Source organism: Ictidomys tridecemlineatus, chromosome 11 (assembly GCF_052094955.1).
Source record: "Ictidomys tridecemlineatus isolate mIctTri1 chromosome 11, mIctTri1.hap1, whole genome shotgun sequence".
Taxonomy (NCBI): Eukaryota; Metazoa; Chordata; class Mammalia; order Rodentia; family Sciuridae; genus Ictidomys; species Ictidomys tridecemlineatus.
The window spans coordinates 130,021,657-130,042,400 of record NC_135487.1 but is presented as its reverse complement, the minus strand read 5'-3'; the positions used below and the strand labels follow the sequence as shown (position 1 = coordinate 130,042,400).

General features: G+C 53.4%; 2 protein-coding genes and 1 long non-coding RNA gene across 6 annotated transcripts in view; 1 reads left to right on the top strand and 2 right to left on the bottom strand.

Annotated features, from left to right (window-relative positions):
* Positions 1-877: 877 nt before the first annotated feature.
* Positions 878-3,261, bottom strand: C2cd4d (C2 calcium dependent domain containing 4D). Of its 2 annotated transcripts, none has more exons than XM_078027540.1 (2): positions 3,013-3,261; positions 878-2,085 (listed from the first exon to the last, which is right to left on the bottom strand). In XM_078027540.1, exons 1-2 carry the CDS (start codon positions 3,194-3,196, stop codon positions 974-976), a joined length of 1,296 nt encoding a protein of 431 aa, XP_077883666.1. In that variant the 5' UTR covers positions 3,197-3,261; the 3' UTR covers positions 878-973. The 2 variants fall into 2 exon arrangements, with proteins under 2 accessions (XP_077883666.1, XP_077883667.1); XM_078027541.1 differs by having other exon boundaries at positions 2,666-3,148.
* Positions 3,262-5,967: 2,706 nt separating this feature from the next.
* On the bottom strand, positions 5,968-20,743 carry Them5 (thioesterase superfamily member 5). 3 transcript variants are annotated; one of them, XM_078027542.1, is made up of 7 exons: positions 20,685-20,743; positions 18,877-19,104; positions 17,428-17,629; positions 15,760-15,898; positions 12,906-13,016; positions 12,130-12,254; positions 11,669-11,830 (listed from the first exon to the last, which is right to left on the bottom strand). In XM_078027542.1, exons 2-7 carry the CDS (start codon positions 18,973-18,975, stop codon positions 11,787-11,789), a joined length of 720 nt encoding a protein of 239 aa, XP_077883668.1. In that variant the 5' UTR covers positions 18,976-19,104; positions 20,685-20,743; the 3' UTR covers positions 11,669-11,786. The 3 variants fall into 3 exon arrangements, with proteins under 3 accessions (XP_077883669.1, XP_077883668.1, XP_040143511.2); XM_040287577.2 differs by lacking the exon at positions 20,685-20,743 and adding an exon at positions 19,287-19,597; XM_078027543.1 differs by lacking the exons at positions 11,669-11,830; positions 20,685-20,743 and adding an exon at positions 5,968-6,354.
* LOC144368516 (uncharacterized) overlaps positions 19,688-20,744 on the top strand; it is a 140,776-nt gene continuing 139,719 nt past the window's right edge. The window contains exon 1 of the long non-coding RNA XR_013428275.1: positions 19,688-19,953. This is a non-coding gene — a long non-coding RNA (uncharacterized LOC144368516). The remainder of the gene's footprint in view (positions 19,954-20,744) is intronic.

Below are 20,744 nucleotides of genomic sequence, written 5' to 3'. Positions count from 1 at the left end.
TCCTCCTCCTGGCTGGGGTAGCCTGTTCTGGCATCCCTGAGAACAGGGCGCACACTCTGGCCACACCCATCCTCCCCAGATCTCCACCCAGGGAGGTTCTTTCTCAGTCATTGGGTCTCCAAGTGCTGCCCTGTTTCTGGACTCTAGCCTGGCCCACCCCCCGACCCCCAACCAGAGCAGCACAGGTATAGAAGGGGTAGGCAGGAGGGAGGCAGGAAGGTTAAGGGGTACTGTGTGTTAGTCTGACGTCCCCTGACACACTCCCAAATTTCATTTGTCTTTAGGAAAGATGTGAGTTTAAGGAATAGGTAGGACCAGGTGTGGTGGCTCACACCTGTCATCCCAGCTGCTCAGGAGGCCGAGGCAGGAAGGATTGCAGGTTCAAAGCCAGCCTTGGCAACTTAGCGAGGCCCTAACCAACTCAGACCCTGCCTCAAAATAAAATATAAAGGCTGAGGATGTGGCTCAGTGGTTAAGCACCCCTGGGTTCAGTACCCAGTACCAAAAGGAGGGGTAGGGAGGGAAGGGCTGATTTCCCCTGTGCAGCCCCAAGGAAGCTTGAGGGGAAGGTGGTTTGTGTTGGCTTCTGTCACAGAGCTCTTGCAGAGTGACTGTGATTAAAGGGTTCCTAGAAGGTGTGGGTGTCTCACGGGACAGGGACTCTAGGGCCTGCCCAGACCAGGCTTCCGGAAGGGTCTCTGCGTCTTGAGCAGCATTCCTGACGTCGGGTTACTCTCAAGTCCTCTGAGTTGGAGAACCACGGTTGGGCCTTCTGCTCCAACTCACCCAAACTGGATGAGCTTCTGGTCCTGGGTGTGGTCTGGTCCAGGAAGAGGGTAGATCGCACCCCCAGAGCGCAGGATGCCCATCAGGGGAGTAATAGAGACAGTCGGGCATTTTATTAGTAAAAATAAATACGTGCTAAGTGTCTGGAACGAAAGGAGACGGCGGACCCCGCGGGAAACCCGAGAGTCTACAGGCTGAGGTGGGCGGGCACCAGAGAAGACCCAGGGCCGAGCCCCCCACCCAAGGGCGGCAGCAGGGCCATGAGGGGCGTCTCGCACTCGCCCAGCAGCACGTCCCGGCGCAGCCCCGCGCCTCGGTCCAGCACTTTGGCCCTCAGGCTGCGGGCGGCCAGGTCTGGCGGGCCGAGCCCGTCGAAGAAGAAGTCCTCGTTGAAGATGGGGTTGGCGCTGCATTTGACCACGCGGCTCCGCTGGGCGCGCGGCCGCACGCGGGGCTGCAGCCGGAGCACCACGCAGCAGCCGCCGCCGCCGCTGCCCGGGCCGGCCCGAGGCCGGGGGAGGGCCTCGGCGCTCACGAGGCGCAGCCGCAGCCGCCCGGGCCCGGCCTGGTACTCGGCCGAGAGCCGCAGCTGCCCGCCGCGCGGCCCGAGGCGCAGCACGCTGTCCTTGGTGGGCCGCAGCTGGCAGCAGAGGACGTCCAGGTGGAAGAGCGGCGGCGCGGGCGGGCCGCGGTCCGACGGGGCGGCCTCCTCCCGGGGCAGCGAGTGCGGCCGGCGCCGGCCGGGCCCCGGGCGCGGGGAGCCCAAGGGCGACGAGTCGGGCGACGGGGCCGTGTCGCCGTCGGGGGCCCGGCAGAGGCGCAGGTCCGGGGCCGAGACGTACAGGCGGGACTGCGCCGGGGACAGCCCCGCGGCCAGGCCGGGCGGCGAGAGGAAGAGGGACTCGCGCCGGCGCGTGTGCGGGCTCTCGGGCAGGAAGGCCCAGCCCTGGCGGCCGGCCAGGTGCGGCAGCGAGCAGGCCGCGGGCAGGCTGCGGGCGCCCTCGCGGGGCCCGGCCCGGGGCTGCGCGCCGCCGGGGTCCCGGAGCCGCGGCGGGATGAAGAACTGCGGGATGCGGTCGGGGGTGAGGACGTTGGGGAAGGCGCACGGGGCTGGGCCCGGGGCCCGGCGCGCGGGGAGCAGGCTGGAGGGCGCCCCCCTGGCCGCGGGCTCGGCGGCCCCCAGCCTGCAGCCGGCTTTCTCCAAGAGCCACATGAGCGGGTCGGGGGCTGGAGGCTCGGGTTCCGCAGGACCGAGGGGCGCGAATCCAGCGTCGCAGTTGGGAGGGCCGGATGGCGAAGCTGGGCCGAGAGAGCAGAGGACCAGGGGTGGTGATGCTGGGAGTGAACCACCTGGCCGTCTGCTGCGGCGCCCTGGTCCCCAGACTCCTGGGGTGCACGGTCCCTATTTGAGCGCGGAGGGGAGAAGAGCTAGCGAAGTCTGGGGAAGCTGGGCAGGACTGGAGCAAGGGCCAGTCGGTTTGTAGGTGCAGACTCGCCATTGCTAAAGATGGCCACCCCCTCTCAGAGGCCCCACACACCCACTAGGACCCAGAGGTACTATTGGGGGCGGCTCTGTGGTCACAACCAGTCCAGATCGCGAATCCGCTCATACACGCGCGTCCGGATAAAAGAAAGCCGCGGCTCTGGGTGGGCCCACTGCCCTCCTCCCCCGCCTTTCTTAAGATCTGGGCTCTCCGCCTGGTTCTGATCTGGCTGCCCTGGGGCCTCCCAGCCCTGATGTCGCGGGGCGAGCGGCTCGAGACCGTGCGTCCTTCTGCCCTCAGCCCCACCTGCCTCCTTTGGCTCCTCCCTCAAGTAGCTCCGGTTGCGGCTGGCCACCAGGGGAATCACTTCTGCTCCTGGCAGCCGGGGTACACACCTGTCTGCTGGCCTGAGGACTCCGGGGCCGGTCCACGGAGACGCACCGCTTGCGGGGCGCAGAACCTCACCCCCACCCCTTTATCTCTGACGACCTGCTCCCCAGGATCCAAGTCCCACCGCATCCCGTGTCCGCAGGGCGGGCCGGGCCCTTGGGTCGCCCCTCCCACTCTTCACTCTAGGTAACCGCCAAGCACAAAGAGACCATTGAGCGGGCTCGGGAAGGACCTTCAGCTGCCCGCTCACCGTACCCTGCACCGTGTCGCCGGAGCGCGACTCTCCCACTGCTTGCCGGGGAATCCAAGCCTAGGACCCGCTCAGTGGTGCGCCCCGGAGCGCAGGCCTTACCTGTGGGCGGCCGGTGCGTCCTGGCTCTGGCTTCTGGCCTGGAGGCGTGCAGAGCCGCTGGGGAGCAGCTTCCTCTGAAACCTGCTCCCCCAACCCAGTCCTTCTGGGAGGAGCTGGCAGGGGCCACTGCTGTCCACGTCTGACTTCTTTTCCTGAATAAACACACCTCTGTCTCCGCAGCCATCAACCGGGCCTTCTTCCTCCAACCAGAGCCAGGTTTCTAGCAGCAACCTGCTAGTCCTGGACCTGGGCTGCTTGGGGGGTGGGGAGAGTTACAGAGAAGAGTGCGATTGCCAGCAGTGGCCAGTGGCTGCCATTCTTTTCTGTGCATCGGCCCCACTCCAGCCATAGCCATGGTGAAACCCATAGCCATGGCCACACAAAGCCCGTCTTCTTGAAAGCCCTCCTTGCTGGAATCCTGCCTTGACATCCAAAGCAGGTTCTAGAGCCATCCTCTCAGTAGCTCCCAGACACGGCTCCCACATCCCAAGGAAAAGTGGCCAGGTTAGGATTCTCGAGCCAGAGACACTGAGGACAAAGCTGGATCCCCCAGGGTCAGAATCAGGCTGGCTTTTGCCCTCCACCTTTGACAGATTCCAGGAAGCACAGGCTACCTCTGATAGGGTGGGACTCACAGTTGTGCTCCTAACATCAGTCTGTCAAGGAGGCCGGTTCCTTCCCTGCTTAGGACCTTAGCAGAAGCTATTTCCCCTCCTCCTTTCCTTCATCTACCAGATCTGAAGACAGTATTACTGACTCCCTCCCATCTAAATTAGGGGCACCTAGGTACACTTACACAGCACCCCACACCTTCCTTTATGCCATTGATCATGTTTTTTTTTTTTTCTACTTATGTGATTTTTAAAAAGATGTCTGCCTCCATTATTAGATTATAAAAATCCCAGACAAGGCTTAGCACAAGCCAGATGCTTGATCAGGATTTGACGAATGAGCAGAACCATACTTGAGTTTGTTTGTACATCCATTCATGGAGTTCCTAGAACATGCCAGACACTGTGCTAGGTACTGCGGGTACCCACAGTGGGTAGCTGCTGGTGGGAAATAGACAGTAAACACTGACCATCATCACAAGACAGATTGTGAAACGCAGGAAACAAGACAAACCAGCTAACGCCCATTATTTTGTAATCTGATACTTGAAGGTTTTGACAGCGAGTGTTTTTATGTTGGTTGACTGGTTTGCTTCTTGGAGATCCTTAGTGACCCCCCCCTTTCATTCCTGTGATCCCTAACTCAGCTCAGTCCTGGTGTTTCCAGGGAGGTCATCTGGCTCTACATGCTGCCACCAAGAACTGCTTTGGGGGAAAGTCGGATGGTCTGGAGATCGGGGCTTTCTAGCCTTTTGACTTCTTAATCTCTTTGGAAGCCAATTTTCCCATCTGGGAAACAGAGAGGCTCTCCCTAACAGAGCTGGTGTGAGGGTTAAACAGGATATCTCGTGGACATTCGTTACACTTGCTTCTGCTAAGAGGGGGAGAAAAGAGAAACCCAGCTTGATCTGACTTCATAATAAATCCATTTTTGACTTCCAGAATAAGTCCAGAAATTGGGCAGGATTCAGGAGTATTTGATTTTGTGGCTTCATCCATTCTCAGCCGTAGTTATTGAGTATCTCCTATGTGCCAGGCTGCCGCAGTCTGGCTGGGCACAAAATCACGAGCCACTCAAGCAGGAACAAACTTTATTTTTTGAAACTGCCGCCAATGCTCCGTCCGCGCCCGGGAAGATTTTCAATCGACCCATGCCCGTTCTCCCGGATCCCAAGAGGAAGTTCCTCCCCCGGAATTCCCTCCTACCGCACTTCCCCAACCAAAGGGAACTCTCCAGGAGTCCCGTAGCAGGCCGAGGTGGACAGCAGAAGTCCAATATCCATATGGATGCAAATCTTAACATAATCATATCATCTCAATGGCTAGCTGGTGTCACCTTTCAACCAAAAATGCCATGCATCATATTACTTGGCTGTGGCTCTTAGCACCAGGCACTGTTGGGTATACAACAATGAACAACAAATAAATCCCCTGGCCAAATGTAGTTTAAACATCTGGGGGGGAAATGCAGCAAAGAGAAATAAGGTAGCAAAGAATAGAGTTTAGTAGATGGGAAAAAAGTGTTGAGAAAATTAGAATGGCACAGGGTGCCGTTAAAATAGAATGGTGAGGGGTGGCCGCCTTGGGAAGGCAGCAGCTCAGTCATGATATGGGTGAAGGAGAAAGGGAAAAGCATTCCAGGCAGGAGGGATCCCAAACGCAAGGGCTGGGGCCATGGGGCTTACCTGGAGTGGTCAAGGAGACCAAGGGGTCAGTGCAGCCAGAGCAGAACAGACAAGGGGGAAATTAAGTGAGTGCCCAAACAGGGTCATAAGGTTAGGCTTGCAGCCAGTGTAAAAACCTTGCTTTTATTTGTGGTGGGTTAAGGAGGTATGTGGGTAGCCTTCCATGTTAAAAAGATCTGCCTGGCACCTGTGCTGGGATTAGGACGAAAGGGCAAGGGCAAGGGAGACCAGGTAAGGGACGGCTGAAGTGACCTTGGCCTGAGATGGTTGGGGTGTGGATGGGGGCGGGGCAGAGTGGTCAGTTTCTGGACATATTCTGAAGAGGACCAGAAAGGATTTCCTGCTGGTTCCATCCCCATCCAAAGGGAAACAATGAGCCAAGATCTTTTGCCTGACCAGCTGGAAGAATGGAGGAGGGAATATCGGGCCATTTGTTGGATGTGAGCTGTTTGTTAGGCATCTGAGGGAAATGTGGAGTAGGCAGTGGGATATGTAAATCTGGAACGCACAGAAGAGGCCCTGAATGAATCTGACGTCACCCATCTTCACTTCTGTAGATCAGGAATTGGACCCAATAAGAAAGGACGGGCCCAAGAGCAGCAGAGCTGAGACTGGAACCACGTTGTCTATCTTTTTTTTTTTTTTTTTTTTTTTTGAGAGAGAGAATTTTAACATTTATTTATTTTTTCTTAATTCTCGGCGGACACAACATCTTTGTTGGTATGTGGTGCTGCTGAGGATCGAACCCGGGCCGCACGCATGCTAGGCGAGCGCGCTACCGCTTGAGCCACATCCCAGCCCCCACGTTGTCTATCTTGAGAGCAATGTTCTTCCTTGTACCCTACGAATCCTTCAGCTCGAGTATCGCCCCCTCACTTCTCCAAGTGCCATCGCTCCCACCCCCTGAGAACGTCTTAGTCCATTTGTGTTGGTGTAACAAATACCTGAGATGGTTCCGGGAGGCTGGAAAATCTAAGAGATGGTGCTGGCAACTGTGACGGCCTAGGGCCGAGTCATGGCACCGCAGAAAAGGACAAGTGGGCACACTGAGAAGAGAGAGAACACAAGGAATGACCTCACTTTACAATAATTCACTCTCATGAGAACAAACCCACTCCGGAAAGGAATGCAGTCATCCTTTTAATGACCTAATCATCTCTTAAAGACCCCACTTCCAAATCCCACTGCAATGACAATCAGCTGTCAACATGAGCTTCAGAGGGGACAGAACACATTCAGACCATAGCAACTTCACAGGTGACCCAAGGGTCCTTATTTCCTTGCTCTTGCTGGTGCCATTATAGGAGAACACTTAGGTGGCTGAGCAGCACAATCCAGGTGCAGTGGTGCTCAACTGTAATTCCAGCTGTTTGGGAGGCCGAGGCAGGAGGATTGCAAGTTTGAGGCCAGCCTGGGCAATTATTTTGAGACCCTGTCTCAGAATAAAAATAAAAAGGGCTGGGGATGTAGCTCAGTGGTCAAGTCACCCTGGGTTTAATCCCTAGTATGGAGAGAGACATGAGGAAGAAGGAGGAGGAAGAGCCGGAGGAAGAGTAGAGAGGGGGAGGAGAGCCAGAGGGGAAGGGAAGGAGTGGAAGGGGAAGAGGAAGGAAAAGAAGATTGGGCAGCACAGAGAACTTTTCAGAGTCCAAGTGAAATGGAAGACACAGAGACGTTCAGGCCTTTCTTCCAGGTAGGCAGGCAAGGCTGCCACGCTCCTGGGCTTCTGGGTCTAGGGTGTATCTCCTGAGACCTTGAGTGGTGGCTTCCGGCAGCATGACTTGGCCACAAATGCCCACAAATGCAAGCCCTGGTGGGTGATAGGGTTGGTGACAAACTGTGAATTGCAGTTCTGGCTCCCCGCTCAGGACCTGTGACGAGTGACCTAGGTCTGGTCTCTGGTCCAGGAGGGCCTCAGGGGTTTGGGCTGGTATGGGCTACTGATGTCCACTGTCTTCTTGAACTGGTTGATCTTACACATCTTACTCTTTGGTGTCTCTTGGCACTTGACTCCAGCACGTGCCTTAAGCAGGATAAGCTGCCACGTTTTCCTGCGTGGCCCACTAGATCCGACCCCACCCACCTCTGCAGGAGCTGCACTGTCCGTGGGCATGAGTTTGTAAATGTGGAGGCAAGATGGCTACGATACTTGGCCTCCTGGGAAGGAAAGCCACCTGTTAAAGCCCTGGACTACAGAAGTGTCCTAGCAGCTGACGGCCTTATTTCTTTTCAGGACCCTGGCTACCCAGCTGGCCGGGTGGTTGAGGCTGACACTCTGCAGATTTCCACCTGTGCCTATTGCTGTTAGAAACTGGCCCCAGCAGAGAGGGGCCAGGACACATTCAACCTATTTATATGGAACCCCAAACACAGCTATTGTATTATTCTTTCTTCTCTTTGACTGTGTAGGATGAACCAGATTTCCCTTCTTATACTGGAACTATTGAAGGAAAGGATTAGGCTCTCCATGACCATGAATAAAGGCAACCAGGTTTTCAGTATACAACGATTTGGATTCTGGTTTTAATAGATTACCGAGGGCCACTGTGAAGGTACAAAGGAGTGAGGCTTTTTATGTGAGTACACAGAGGAGAGGACAGTGAGTTGGTCTAAGATTTCTGTCCCTGGCCTTCAGTACATTTCCAGCTTCTGGGAGGCCCTGGGTCAAGGCCCCTGTAATCTATGTCTATCTGTCCTCCATCATTTGGGATTGATTGCCTAGAAGCCTGTGTCCTAGTTTCTGGAAAGATCTGTCTCTCTCACCACTGCTGCTGAGTTTGTACACAATTTTCCATGCCACAAAGGGGTTAATTTGCTCTGATCTCCTCAGTCCCCAGTCCCAGCCCTGAATACCTGAATTCCAACTCTGGCTAAAGACAAGATTCCTCATTTACCAGGACAAGAGTTTGGACACGGGCTCTTCCTTTTTCTACTGTCCCTTCTCTCAAACCGAGGAAGGGCTGCTAGCCACTCATTAAACCCATTTCCCTTTCTTCTTCAACCTATAGTTAGACCGTGTTTTCCAGCCAAACTCCCTTGCAGTTTTATGGGGGCTTGTGACTGCATTAGGGCCAATGGAACCACTTTTGGGGCCTGGTCCCCCAACTCCTCCTAAGTGGATTCTCTCCATTTATCCGGCAGCTGGATGCCAACACCCAATAGGACTTTCTAAGTCTTGTACTTTGAAGATGGCAGAGATTTTGTCAGCCTGAATGAACCCTAGATGCTACCCACTAGACCTCATGTGAGTGAGAAACACATTCTATTGGGAGACTGAGGCAAGTTCAAGGCCAGCCTGGGCAAGACCCTGTCTCGAAATGAAAAAATAAATAAATGAAAAGGGCTGGGGATGTAGCTCAGTGGAAGAGCACTCCTGGATTCCATTGGGAGAAAAAACCATCTGTGAAAGATATGGATTAAGTTGTGGAGATTTAAGGGCTTCTCTGTTTCAGCATGTGGCTTTACCAGACCTAATAATAAAACCCTTCCTGATATGCCCCGGGAGCTCTCCTTCTTTGTAGAACTCTCCTTATCTTGGCCTCTTCTGAACATCTCCACCCCCTGGCCTTAGTGCAGTCCTAGCTGTCGTCAGACAGGGCTCACCTGGTGCAGTCCTCTGCCTGGGCTCCCCAGGGCCTGGGCGGGTGCAGGTAGCCACTGCCTCCTCCACTCCTTAACTCTCCCCACGGCAGGCCTTCCTCCTTAGGAGTGGCACCACCTCGGTGGCTCCGTCCTCCTCAACAGTGCTCTTACCTGGCACGCCCACTATTGCCCCTGGGTTTTCCAGCTGTTCCCACCTTCCTCTTAACCAGTCTGTGTTGTTATTCTTGTCACCTGTTTGCTACCGTCAGCAGACCCTCAGCACACCTGGGTCACATGTGTACTTGACCAACTTGTTTTCCTGATCCCCCGGGGCGTTTCCAAATCCTTCTTCTTCATCTTACTTCACTGAGAAAGCTGAGGTGCTCTGGCGTGAACCCCTTCAGTCCCCATCCTTGTCTGTGTCCCCACCTCCTGTCTTTTGTTCCCACCGTCATGGGAAGCTCTTCTCCTGCGACTCCCACCTCCACCCGTGCTCTCTCCATCCCTGTCCAAGACGAGATGGCACCTCTCCCTCCCTTAGAAGTTCCAGTCTCTCTCTACTAGCGACTTCCAAAGCAAATTATGGATACAATCAAATCTCTTTCTGTGAATAACCACAAAATTCCCGGAAAGAAAAATGTTCTCATTCCCCATTCATTTTTCCACCCACTATCCTGTGGATTTTGCTCCGACCTCCATCTTTATTGCCAAATCTGAAGGCCTCGTTTTATTTATTTCATTTTTTTTTACCTGTTTATTTTAACTGAAACATAAATATATTAAAAAAAACAATGTGTTTACATAAAATTAATGGAAAATACATCAATAGAGAACTTTCCAAATTTCCTGGATTATTTTAATATTAGGAGAAAAAAATAAAAGATTTTTAGAAGATGAGACAAGAACCAGGTTTGATTCATTATGTTCAACAAATGAGTGGTAACAAAATTCCAAAACCCACCAGGATTTTTTTTTTTTAAATTTTGTTCTTTGTTTTAAGAATAACATTGTATTTCTGGAGGCATCTGTTTTTCAGGGGAAGAAGATATCACAATTTTAGGAAGACAAGAAAACCACTGAAATGTCTTCCTTTGAATTCTAGCCAGACAATAAAAGGAATGACCCCTTTACTGATTCATCTGAAGACCACATTGGAGAGCTCATTTCTCGCCTTCAGCACTTGACTGTCCCTTCTTAGGGACGGTCACTGCTATTCTGTTCTCACGCTTCTTGGTGGGTCCTTGATCTTGTGTCCCAACTTTAAACCTTAGCCTGGCCTGAGGCTCTGTCTTTGCTCCCTGTCTTCCATGTCTGTCCCCCCCTCACCGCCCTCCAATGTCACTCTGCATAAGCCATTCCCCAGAGTTCCAATGACAGTTTTTATGTTGACTCATAGATTGAATCCGTGGCTCATCTCCGGAGCTCCCAGGTCACAATATCCAGAATCCTGCTGGCACTTCCGACCTGGCGGAGGGTCCACGGGTACTTTAAACTCGATGCCCATCAAACCAAGCTCACTCTTGGCCTCTCCTTCAAACCTGCTCTTTCTGTGTTCCAGGATGCCACCTGGAGCCCCTGCCCGGAGTCGGAGACTTGAAGTCATCCTAGACAGCTCTCTTCACCGACCTGCCACCTGGAGTCAGTGGGAAAGCCCTGTACTTCTTACACGCGTCACTGTTCTCATCTCTGTGGTTCTAACCCCGGCAGCCCTTACTGTCCCCACCAGAGCCCTGCAGGGCCTCCTAACCAGTGCTCTGGCCTTCAGTCTTGCTAATCCCTTCCTGCCACCAGAGTCCTCTTTATCAAAAGCAGAACTTCATGTTGCTTCCCAGCCCAAACCCTTTGAGGCTTCCTTGGGCCACAAGATGAAGTTCAGGCTCCATAGCAGGGACCCTGAAGCCTCCCACGGCCCGCTCCTGCCCTGCCCTTTCTCTTCCTTGGACTCTCGCCTTACTGAACTCCTGGCAACTCTCCAAAGTCCCTGTGTCCTTTAATGCCACTGTGCCTTTGTCCCGACGGTTCTCTCTGCCTGGAAGTTCTTCCCCTTCTCTCCGCCTGGTACAGGCCCGGCTTCCTTTACAAAGCCTTTTCTGCCTGGGTTCTGTTTTGGTTTGGATATGAGGTGTCCCATCGAAAGCTCATGTGAGATAATGCAGTAAAATTTAGAGGTGAAATGTTGGGGTCCCGAGAGCCTTAACCTACTGAGCACATCAATCCCCTGCGTGGGTTAACCAGATGGTAACTGTAGGAGGCAGGTGGGGTGTGGCTCAGGAGACAGGTCACCGTGGGCAGGCCTTTGGGGTACATGTTTTGTCCCTGGTGAGCAGAGCCCCACCCCTGGCATGATATCCTGAGGGGCTTTCGTCTTTTACGCTTTCCACCAGGTGTTCTGCCGGACCTCGGCCCGGGGCAATGGAGTTGGCTGACTGGACTGAGACCTCTGCAACCTTGAGTTGGGTCTTTTGGTCACATGGTGAAGAAACTGACTAAACACGCTCAGAGAGCAAGATGGAGCCACTTCCCTTTGGGTTTACACTGCTTTCCTGGCGTAGCCAGAACAGGGAAGGGGGAGCTTGGTGGGGCGCTCGGTGCCCCTCCAGTGTGCATGTTGGGGCCAGGATCCTGGCTTTCAGGGTACGTCTTGTACCGGGTGCCTCTCCCAGTGCCTGGCACCTGGTGGGTGCTCTGTAAGGTCTCCTCGTGCTGCCGAGTGGGAGGGTGGGTACAAGGAGGCCCTGGAAGGACGTTTATTTCTGTAAGAAGGGTCTTAGGCCGAGCTTGGGGCAGTGAGAGTTTATTTACTCAGAGAAGGTGCCCTCTCCTCATCTCCTGGGGACCTTTCTGCTCTGATGAGGGCCCCCAGCAGGCAGGGTCCTCAGGGTCGGCATAGTGACCACTAAGGGGATGATTCTTCTTCCAGCTGCCACTGAAGGAAAACTCCTGCAAGAGAAAGGGGGGCTGCAGCGGAGCGCGGGGCAGCGGGGGCTTCACTGAGCTGCTCTGAGCCTTTTGTACAGGTTACGAATGAGCGGGACCAGTCCTGCCGTTCAGGTTGGGGAACATCTGAACTGGGGTCCCTCCCTTCATCCACATCCCTAGCAGTTCCTTCCCCCAGAAAGTCAGATCCCAGCCTGGGCAGGGCCTTTAGCATTCTTCCTGCCTCCCATTTGCTCCGGGTTGTGTGTGGGTGGGGGTGGGGGGGCAGGCTGGAGACAGGCTGAGGCTGAGGTCTTCTTTACCTGAAGACTTGGCGTAGACCGTCTCTTGGTCTCTGCTCTGGGCGATGCAGGACATATAAAGCTTCTGGTCTTCAATCTTTTCCACTTGGACATTCAGTACCGCCAGAGAGCCCACAGGGATCAAGCTGGGAGAAGAGGCAATGGAGCTCACACCCATCTCATCACCCCCTCTTTTTTTTTTTTTCGGTACTGGAGATTGAACTCGGGGGCACTCGACCACTGAGTCCCATCCCCAGCCCGATTTTGTATTTTATTTAGAGACAGTTCTCACTGAATTGCTTAGTACCTTGCCATTGCTGAGGCTGGCTTTGAACTTGTGATCCTCCTGTCTCAGCCTCCTGAGCCACGGGGATTACAGTCGTGTGCCACTGCCCCCGGCTCATCACCCTTTTTATCCCCTTCTCTTCACCCCATCCTTCCTCAAGGGCTCATAAGTAGCTCTGGGCTCAAGACTGCAGTGTGGCCAGAGGCAGAGGAATGCTGGAGAGTGGGTTGGGGAAGGACGCCGCTGGCAGGGCTCCCACACCCTAGTAGCCAGGGAGAGCTACCCCAGAGACAAAAAGGGCCGCGACTTCAGCTCATGCCCCAGGGATTCATACTTACTTTTACTCTTTTTTTTTGTTTGTTTGTTTATATTAGCATCCAAACATCATTACTCTGTTTTTTAAAAAATCTTTGTTTATTCATTTTCATGTGGTGCTGAGAATTGAACACAGGGCCTCTCATGTGAGGCAGCGCTCTACTGCTGAGCCCCAGCCCCAGCCCCTCATACTTACTTTTTGAACCTGATGTTGAGATTTAGTGTGAACAGCCCCTCTCCAGCCAGGTAGGCAGTTTTAGAAAAGGTCTCATCCATCATGGCTGCCAGGGACCCTCCGTGAGCAAACCTGGGGAGGGTGTGGGAGCAAGGCTAGGGCTGAGCTGCTGGGCAGACTGCCCCACGGGCCTCCCCCCACCCTACATGAACACCCCCTGATGTGTCTCCCTGTCCCAGGGCCCCCAAGGCAGCCACCTAGGAGAAGACACAGAGCTGCACCCCATGTGATCGAATCAGCAAAAATCAACCGTTTTTCTCTTGCTTTGCTTCAGCATATGCTGGTAACCACTCACACAATTATTTTAATTTACCAGGAAAAAACTGTTTTTTTTCTCATATAGTTAATGGAAAACATTTTTTTCTGATTCATTACCTAACTGCTGGCAGCAATTGCCATAACTTGGAAGGGTACACACATACGAGGAACGAGGAACGGGAAAACCCCTAAACTTTTAGTTTTTGACTTAGTCTTTGAAGCATGGTCTCGGGCCATGTCTAGCCTTACCGTCATCACAGGCTGGGTGCGCGCTCTCTCTTCCTTCCTTCCCTTCCTCCTCCTCCTCCTCCTCTTCCTTTTCTACTCCTCCTCCCGTGTCTCTGTGTCTCTGTCTTCATACAAACCGGGGGGTCCTACATCCCAAGCCCATTTTATTTTTTATTTTGAGACAAGGTCGCCCCAAATTCCTGAGGCTGGCCTGGAACTTGTGATCCCCTGCCTCAGCCTCTCAAGTTGCTGAGATTACAGGCATGTGCCGCTGTGACTTATGACTTATAAAGTGCCAGCAAGTGCCAGCAACATGAACTTCTGAGCAGTGCTGCCCATGGAAAAGGGAGAGCCGCTTCAGAGGGTATCGTAAACATTCACTGATTTCAAGTGTGTAAAGTTCTTTCTCCTTTGTGCAAGCTGATCTCCATCCCTAAGTTACTGCATTTTTGGTCAATCAAACTGGGTAAAATGAGAGGCATCTAACGTTAGAATGCAAAAACACAAGACAGATTTGAGTTCCTGATTTTTGAAAGCTCAGTTGCCGTTCTCCATGGACCCAGACCAGCTGTCCACATTGTGTGACCATGGTCACTCTCCTGCTCCTACCACCTTGGCTTCCAAGGCCCTTGATTCCCCTCCCTCTGCCAGGGCCATGGCATCATACCACCTGGTGGGCTTCTTGCTCCAACACGTTTTTTTTTTTTTTTTTTTTTTTTAAATTCCACTGAGCCACATTCCCAGCCCTTTATTTTATTTCATTTTTTATTTTTAGACAGGGTCCAGTTAAGTTTCTTAGGGCCTTGCTAAGTTGCTGAGGCTGGCCTTGAACTTATAATCCTCCTACCTCAGTACCCACTGATACTACAGGCGTGCACCTCTCACCTGGCTTTGTTACCTGTTTGATCTCTGCACCTTAGTGTACCCACTATGAATTCTGAATGAAAATAATTTCTATTTCATTGGATTAAATGAGTAAATGTCTGCAAAACCTCATGCACACTTCCAGGGACCCCCTCTCCACCTTACGAATTGCTTAACAGGGGCAAGAAGACTTGGTGTCAGAGAACTCCAGATCCGCTCTTCTCCTGGTCCTCACTGACCAGAGGAAGGACCCCTTGGCTAGTACTGGTTCTGTGGAGCAGCTCTTGGCCAATGATAACTGCCGCCCACTTCTGTTGGCCAGGGACCTGGTGGACACCAATCTCCTCCCTGCACTCCCCTCAATCCACTGACTGGCCTCAGGTGTTGGCTGGCCTCCTCTGTCCCTTTGTCACCTCCACCAGCCCCTAAATAAAAGTCAGCCATGTATCAACCTCTCTCCTGCCTCCTGAGGATTTTCTTCTTCAGAAGGGAGGGGATCCATGTCCCAGGTAGGATTCTAAACCATTCCCCAGAGTCTGCATGCATTAGTTTGGAGAACAGTGTCCCCATGGAGGTATCGATACCTTTGGTTTGGCCACGGGGACCAAGGGCTGTGTCTGTATCCATGGCCTGAAGAGGTGCTGATACCTATTTAGCGCTGTGAATCCTGCCCTAAGATCCCACCTGAGGCCTCAGAACCTTAAAGCAGACCCTACCCACTCCTGTCTCTCTGCAGGAATTCCAGCACCACCAACTGCCTTTGTTGGTTGCCTGGAGCAGGATTAGGGATGCAGAAGGCAGACAACCACAAACGTGAGGCCCAGGGCCAGCCTGATCCTTGTCCAGGTGAATTTCTCCCTGGGCCTATTACAAGTTTGGAGGCAGCAAGGTACAGCGGAGAGAGCTGGAGTCCCAACTCTTGGATTAGAGTCCTGGATCTAACTTTGCTGTGCCACCACGGGCAAGTTCCTTTACCTCTGCGTGCCTCAGTTTTCCCATGTACCAGACATGGGGTTCAATAAGCGATGTCTGATAGCTGCATTGTGCTTTATGAGCACACACAGAGGCCCGGGCATCCTGTCTCTTAGTCACACTGGCAGGTAGATGTTATTGTCTTGGGTTTTGGGTAAGACTAAGACCCCAGAGGTCAGATTGCTTACTTGCTGCAGTAGATCGGGACCAGAAGTCAGGCTTCTGATTCCAGATCTTGCCCTCCTCCAAGTGCAGCATGTCCTCTCCAAGTGGCCTCTCAGGTCTTTTCTTGCCGGAAAATTCTGAGAACTTGATAAGGGGGCTCTCCCTTACCTTGAGGATGGGGACTGGACCAGATAGCCAAGCATGTCCTTCCTGGCCTCGGAGGATGCCACCCCAGCTCCCTACAGAGAGGTGTAGATCCCAGGGCCTACTAGATCTACCTGATGAGCCCAGGAGGCGGCTCCCAACCTGGCCCTCCCTGTGGCCTTACCCGGGAGGCCCCTCCAGGTAGGGGCCTGGTTGGAAAAGACAGACCGACTTCTTCTTGAATGGGTGGAAGAAGATGACATACTCGTAGCCTTGTCCTTCGATTTGGATGCACCTGGTGAAGATGCGCCAGTCACTCTTGTCTGGGGAGAGATGGGCAATGTCACAGCTGGAAAATGAAGGGCCTGTGAGGGTCTGGGGGCGTGGGGCCTGCCTGTCAGGATGTAGGACCCTGGGTTGAGCCATGCCTCTGGTACAGGGTCAAGGACAGAGAACCTTGCTGGGGGCGGTGCTGCACATCTGTCATCCTGTCTGCTCCAGGGGCTGAGGCACAAGGGCAAGTCCAAGGCTGACCTGGGCAACTCGGCGAGACCCTGTCTCAAACTATAAAGTGAAAAGGGCTGGAGATGTAGCTCGGAGGAAAAGAGCCCCTGGATTCAATCCCCAGAGCTGAAAATTAATAAAGGAGGACAGAGAAGCAGAGGAGACCCAGGCTCTGCCCCCAGGGAGTCTTCAGCCTGGAGCAGAGATAATCCCCGTCTTCAGAAAGCCTGTGTCTGGCAGGGAAAGCGCTCAAGGAGTCTCCTGGCTGAGTGGAAAGACAGGAGCTGGGGCTTTTCAGGTCAAGACTTGAAAAGACTAAGTGTTGGAAGTTTACGATGTGATTACTCATATAATTCACCTATTTTTTTTTAAAGGTTTGAGAGAGAGAGAGAGAGAGAATTTTAATATTTATTTTTTAGTTCTCGGCGGACACAACATCTTTGTTGGTATGTGGTGCTGAGGGTCGAACCCGGGCCGCACGCATTGCAGGCGAGCGCACTACCGCTTGAGCCACATCCCCAGCCCATAATTCACCTATAATTCATTAAAAATAACCATACTAAAAAAATTTTTTTAAAAAGCATAGCTATACTAAACAGTAAAATAAGTACAAAAAAGTCCACCAAAGTTCGCATCCTCCTCCCAAGACAACAACTACCTCCTTTCTTGGAAATATCAAGTTCTTGAAAAGACATTATTTTAGTGCCCCTGCTTTTTTTTATTGGTTTTTGTGGTGTGGGGGTTGAACCCAGCATGCTAGGCAAGAGCCTGACCCCGGAGGAGCTACAGGCGCCGCCCACAGCCCCTGCTTCCTGCCATAAGCCCAAGAGCCATCTGCCAGCTGTGTCGCTCACTGGGCAGGGACCGTGCATACAAATGAGACGCATAAGAAAAACAGACAGACACGAGTAAGGAAGGGTGAAGGTGGCACTCCACGGATCAGAGCTGGCTCGCTGGTGGCGATGGTGCACTGAGGCCTGCAGATGCGGAGGTGGGGTCCACTGGACTTTCTGGGTTTGGGGAGGAGGGCTTGGGATAAGCTCGACTGTGAGGGAAGAACACCAGGGAGAAGGGGGAAGGACGAGCGCAGAGCTGGCAGTTCTCCCGTGGGGACCCCACAGGAGACTGTTCTCTGCAGATGGGAGGGAGGGAGCCCGAGACCTGAAGGAGTCCCTTCTCATCTGCCTGCTAGGCTGCAGCAGAGGGTGTGGTTAGACAGCAGGTGGAAGGGAGTCTTGGTACCCAGGGCAAGGGAGCTGGATGGTCCTCACCGAGGGTCCCAGGCAGGGCCTGTCAACGTGGGTCGGGGTGGGGGGGCGCTCACGGACCCTCCCAGGCCTGGCCTTACCTGAGGCAGCTACCAACCCAGATGGGAGCTTGAGCCCTTGAATGTGGTCTCTGTTGGACTGGAAGGAGGGCAGCTTGACCCAGCCGTCGGACTTGGTCTTCTCCAGAAATTCCTGGTACAGGCTCAGCATGTCTGGACACCAGCTGGCGTTGGGGAGGGCATAGTCCTTCAAGTCTGTCTTCACTGGACAGAACCTTGAGACCTGGGCAGGACCAATCAGAGAAGGAGATGATGTCCTGGAGGGTGGCCTCCAGGAAGTCTCATCCCGGTCTGGGGGCTTTTCAAGCTGGAGTGTGGACAAGGGCCCACCTTCCTGGCAGAGGGTTGGGCCCTTCAATGAGTCACTGGGCAAGGGACACCACAGAGGAAAACAAGGGAGGGAAAGGAATGGGCACAGTGGCAGACACCCACAACCCAGCAACTTGGTCATTTTTGTTGGTTTCTGTTTTTGAACCCAGGACCTTGCACATGCCAGGCAAGTGCTCTGCCACTGAGCTACACCCCCATCCCCAATCTCAGCGATTTGGGAGGTTGAGGCAGAAGGATCTCAGGTTCAAGGCCAGCCTCAGCAACTTAGTGAAGCTCAAAGCAACTTAATGAGTCTCTGTCTCAAAATAAAAAGGGCTGAGGATGTGGCTCAGTTGTAAAGCATCCCTGGGTTCAATTCCTGGCACCAAAATACATAAATAAGTAAATAGAAAACAAATGAATAGATAAAATAAAAATAAAAATGACAGCCCTGGGCTCAATGTCAATACATTACACTTTTTCTAGAAGCTACGAGTAGTTCTTTGCAGCTGAGAACTGCTAGTATTTGCCCCACTGTATTAATGGGGAAGCCGAGAAAATATGATTCGGATTGCTTATGAGAGCAAGAGCTGACATACACCGTCTTCCCTGGGGAGTGAGACCGCTGTTGGCGAGGGGACACTTTTATACCCCTTTCCCTCCGGGGCTGCTCCAGCTCTGCCCACAGTCCTGGGTGGGCCTAGGCAGAACGGCTCCTTTGAAACACGTACTGGAACCCAAAGACGTGTGGTACCGTGGCTGGGGCAGGGACAGTATGTCGATCTGGGGGACAGGGGGTGTCCTCTATAATGTCGCTGGCTCATGTGCCAATTACAAATATGGGCAGTTTCTTGCCAAGACCTCCGTCCGGGCCCCCTGTCTGGGGACGCCCCAACTTAGCTGCAACCGTCTGAGCCCCACGGAAGAACACCGACCAGCTGGTGACCACACAAGGTTCAGACCAGGTGCAAGCGTCCTGGTGGGTTCAGCTTGGGATATGGGCTACAGGGCATCCCCAAACATCTTCCTGTTGCCAGAACAAAAAGCTCCCCCCACACTGCCCATCACCCTGACTGCAAGCCGGAAAAGGGAGACTGGTGTGTTCCTTCAGCCCGCGGCTCTGGGGAGGAAGGACACCCGTGTAGCTGAGCTGGGACTCACCAGGGAGTCAGTGGAGGATCCAAATGCTGCGGCAGGGTCGAGTCCGGGCAGGATATGGTGTCCCAGTCTAGCTGCCACCTGGAAGCTTCTCCTCATCATGGCTGAGCCCGACCAGGCGTGCGGCGGACTTTGAGTGGGCAGCAAGGGAAGTGGGCCCTGGCCTGTTGCGTCTGGGCTGCACACTTGGGCCACCCCCACGGCTTCTCCTTCTTTCAGCGGGAGCGTCTACTGCAGGAAGAAAAATGAGTGGGCCAGGCTGGGCCGGGCTGCTGCAGCAACGTGAAGAGGCTCAGGTGAGCCTCCAGCTGGTCTCCGAGTCCCGCCCAGCGCTTGGGGAGGGGACGAGCATGAATGGGCAGGAGGACTGGCCCGAGATCAAAAGGAAAAACTGTTAAAGGAGTAAGAGGTACCTAAGCCAGCAGTCTGCAGGACAGGGAGCCTTGGGGAGCTGCCCTGCGTTTGTAGAGGAAAAAAATCTAAGAAAATCTCCAGGCAGATGAGGGAGGCCTGTCCCTTTACGGAGTGTTTGTAGCATGTGTCCCACAAAAGACTGAATGACCTGGAATGATGGGGGGACTCAAAACCAAATCATAGCCCGCAGACATTCCCTTCTTATAGTCCAGACAAGGCGTGACCGGGAAGTGTCCACTTGCTAGTCCCTGGCAGAGGTCAGGAGCTGGGAGTATGTCTATATGAGGGAGGGACTTGAGGGGACAGAAAATAATTTGGAAGGAAGCAGTTTATCAAGAGAACGCCCGTACTTTGGGAACCCCAGGGAGGGGGGGAACACAGTGTTGGGCGTGAGGTGGCGGGGGCAGGGAGCGGTGGCTTATTTTTTAATTTTTAGTTTTTCAGGTGGACCCAATGTCTTCATTTTATTATGTGGGGCTGAGGATCAAACCCAGTGCCTCACACGTCGTGCCAGGCGAACGCTCTACCTCTGAGCCCCAGCCCCAGCCCAGTGGTGGCTTTTTAGAGAAAAATCTGGAAGCTTTGTGTGAGAAGAGAGAGAAGAGCTCAGCCTATGTCTGCAAAGTCGTGAGCATTTTCCTGTGGCAACAGAAGAAACAGTTTTAGGTCAGTTTTCAATTAAAAGCCCCAGTTTTTAATTTTCTGAAGTCAAGTGGGTTCTAAAGATCAGAACTGTGCAGAGGTGGAACTGTTGGGTAGATGTGAGACACAAGGGACAAGGCAGGGAAAGCATGTGCCAAACAGCACGGTATTCGCAGGGCTGAGGAATAACGTCTCCAGATAAGAAGAAGAAGACATCCTGGCCAGTGGCCCACTCCTGTGATCCCCGCGGCGTGGGAGGCTGAGGCAGGAGGATCACAGGGAATAGGAATGGGCAGGAGGACTGGCCTGAGCCATTTAGCAAAGTCCTGTCTCAAAGGGCTGGGGATATGACTCAGTGGTTGAGTGCCCCTGGGTTCATCCCTGGAACCAAAAAAAGAAAGACCGATGCCCTGATCAGACACTGACCAGAGTCCAATAGCCATAAAATCTATAAGAACAGTTTCCAGTTTAAAAACAGTTGGCATGGGCCAAGATCAAAAGTTGCCTTTAGGCCCTCAGCGTGTCGTTTCGATCTTATGGTAATTGCACATTTACCCCAGCCACCGTGGGTTTCTCTTGTGTACTTTTAGGTGAAAATGTGAGGAGTGGGATTTAGAAGTCTGACGCACTCCAACTGTCCATCTAGAGCTAGGAGGTGGTGCTTGGACAAAGTCCTCCAAAAGAAGTTTCCCTTAGCTCCCAGAAAACTAGGAAATAAAGAAAGGTATTGTTGAGCCACGCACAGTGGCGTATACCTGTGATCCCAGTGAGTCAGCAGTTTAGCCAGGCCCTAAGGACTTACGGACACCGTGTCC

Excerpts from the sequence above, each read along its gene's own strand:
- C2cd4d (XM_078027540.1), bottom strand. The coding sequence starts at position 3,196 with ATGGCTGCGGAGACAGAGGTGTGTTTATTCAGGAAAAGAAGTCAGACG. Across the intron at positions 2,086-3,012 it reads GACGCACCGGCCGCCCACAG|CTTCGCCATCCGGCCCTCCC; the intron begins GTAAGGCCTGCG and ends CTCTCGGCCCAG.
- Them5 (XM_078027542.1), bottom strand. The coding sequence starts at position 18,975 with ATGATGAGGAGAAGCTTCCAGGTGGCAGCTAGACTGGGACACCATATC. Across the intron at positions 15,899-17,427 it reads TGGGTTGGTAGCTGCCTCAG|ACAAGAGTGACTGGCGCATC; the intron begins GTAAGGCCAGGC and ends ATCTCTCCCCAG. Across the intron at positions 13,017-15,759 it reads TACCTGGAGGGGCCTCCCGG|GTTTGCTCACGGAGGGTCCC; the intron begins GTAAGGCCACAG and ends CACCCTCCCCAG.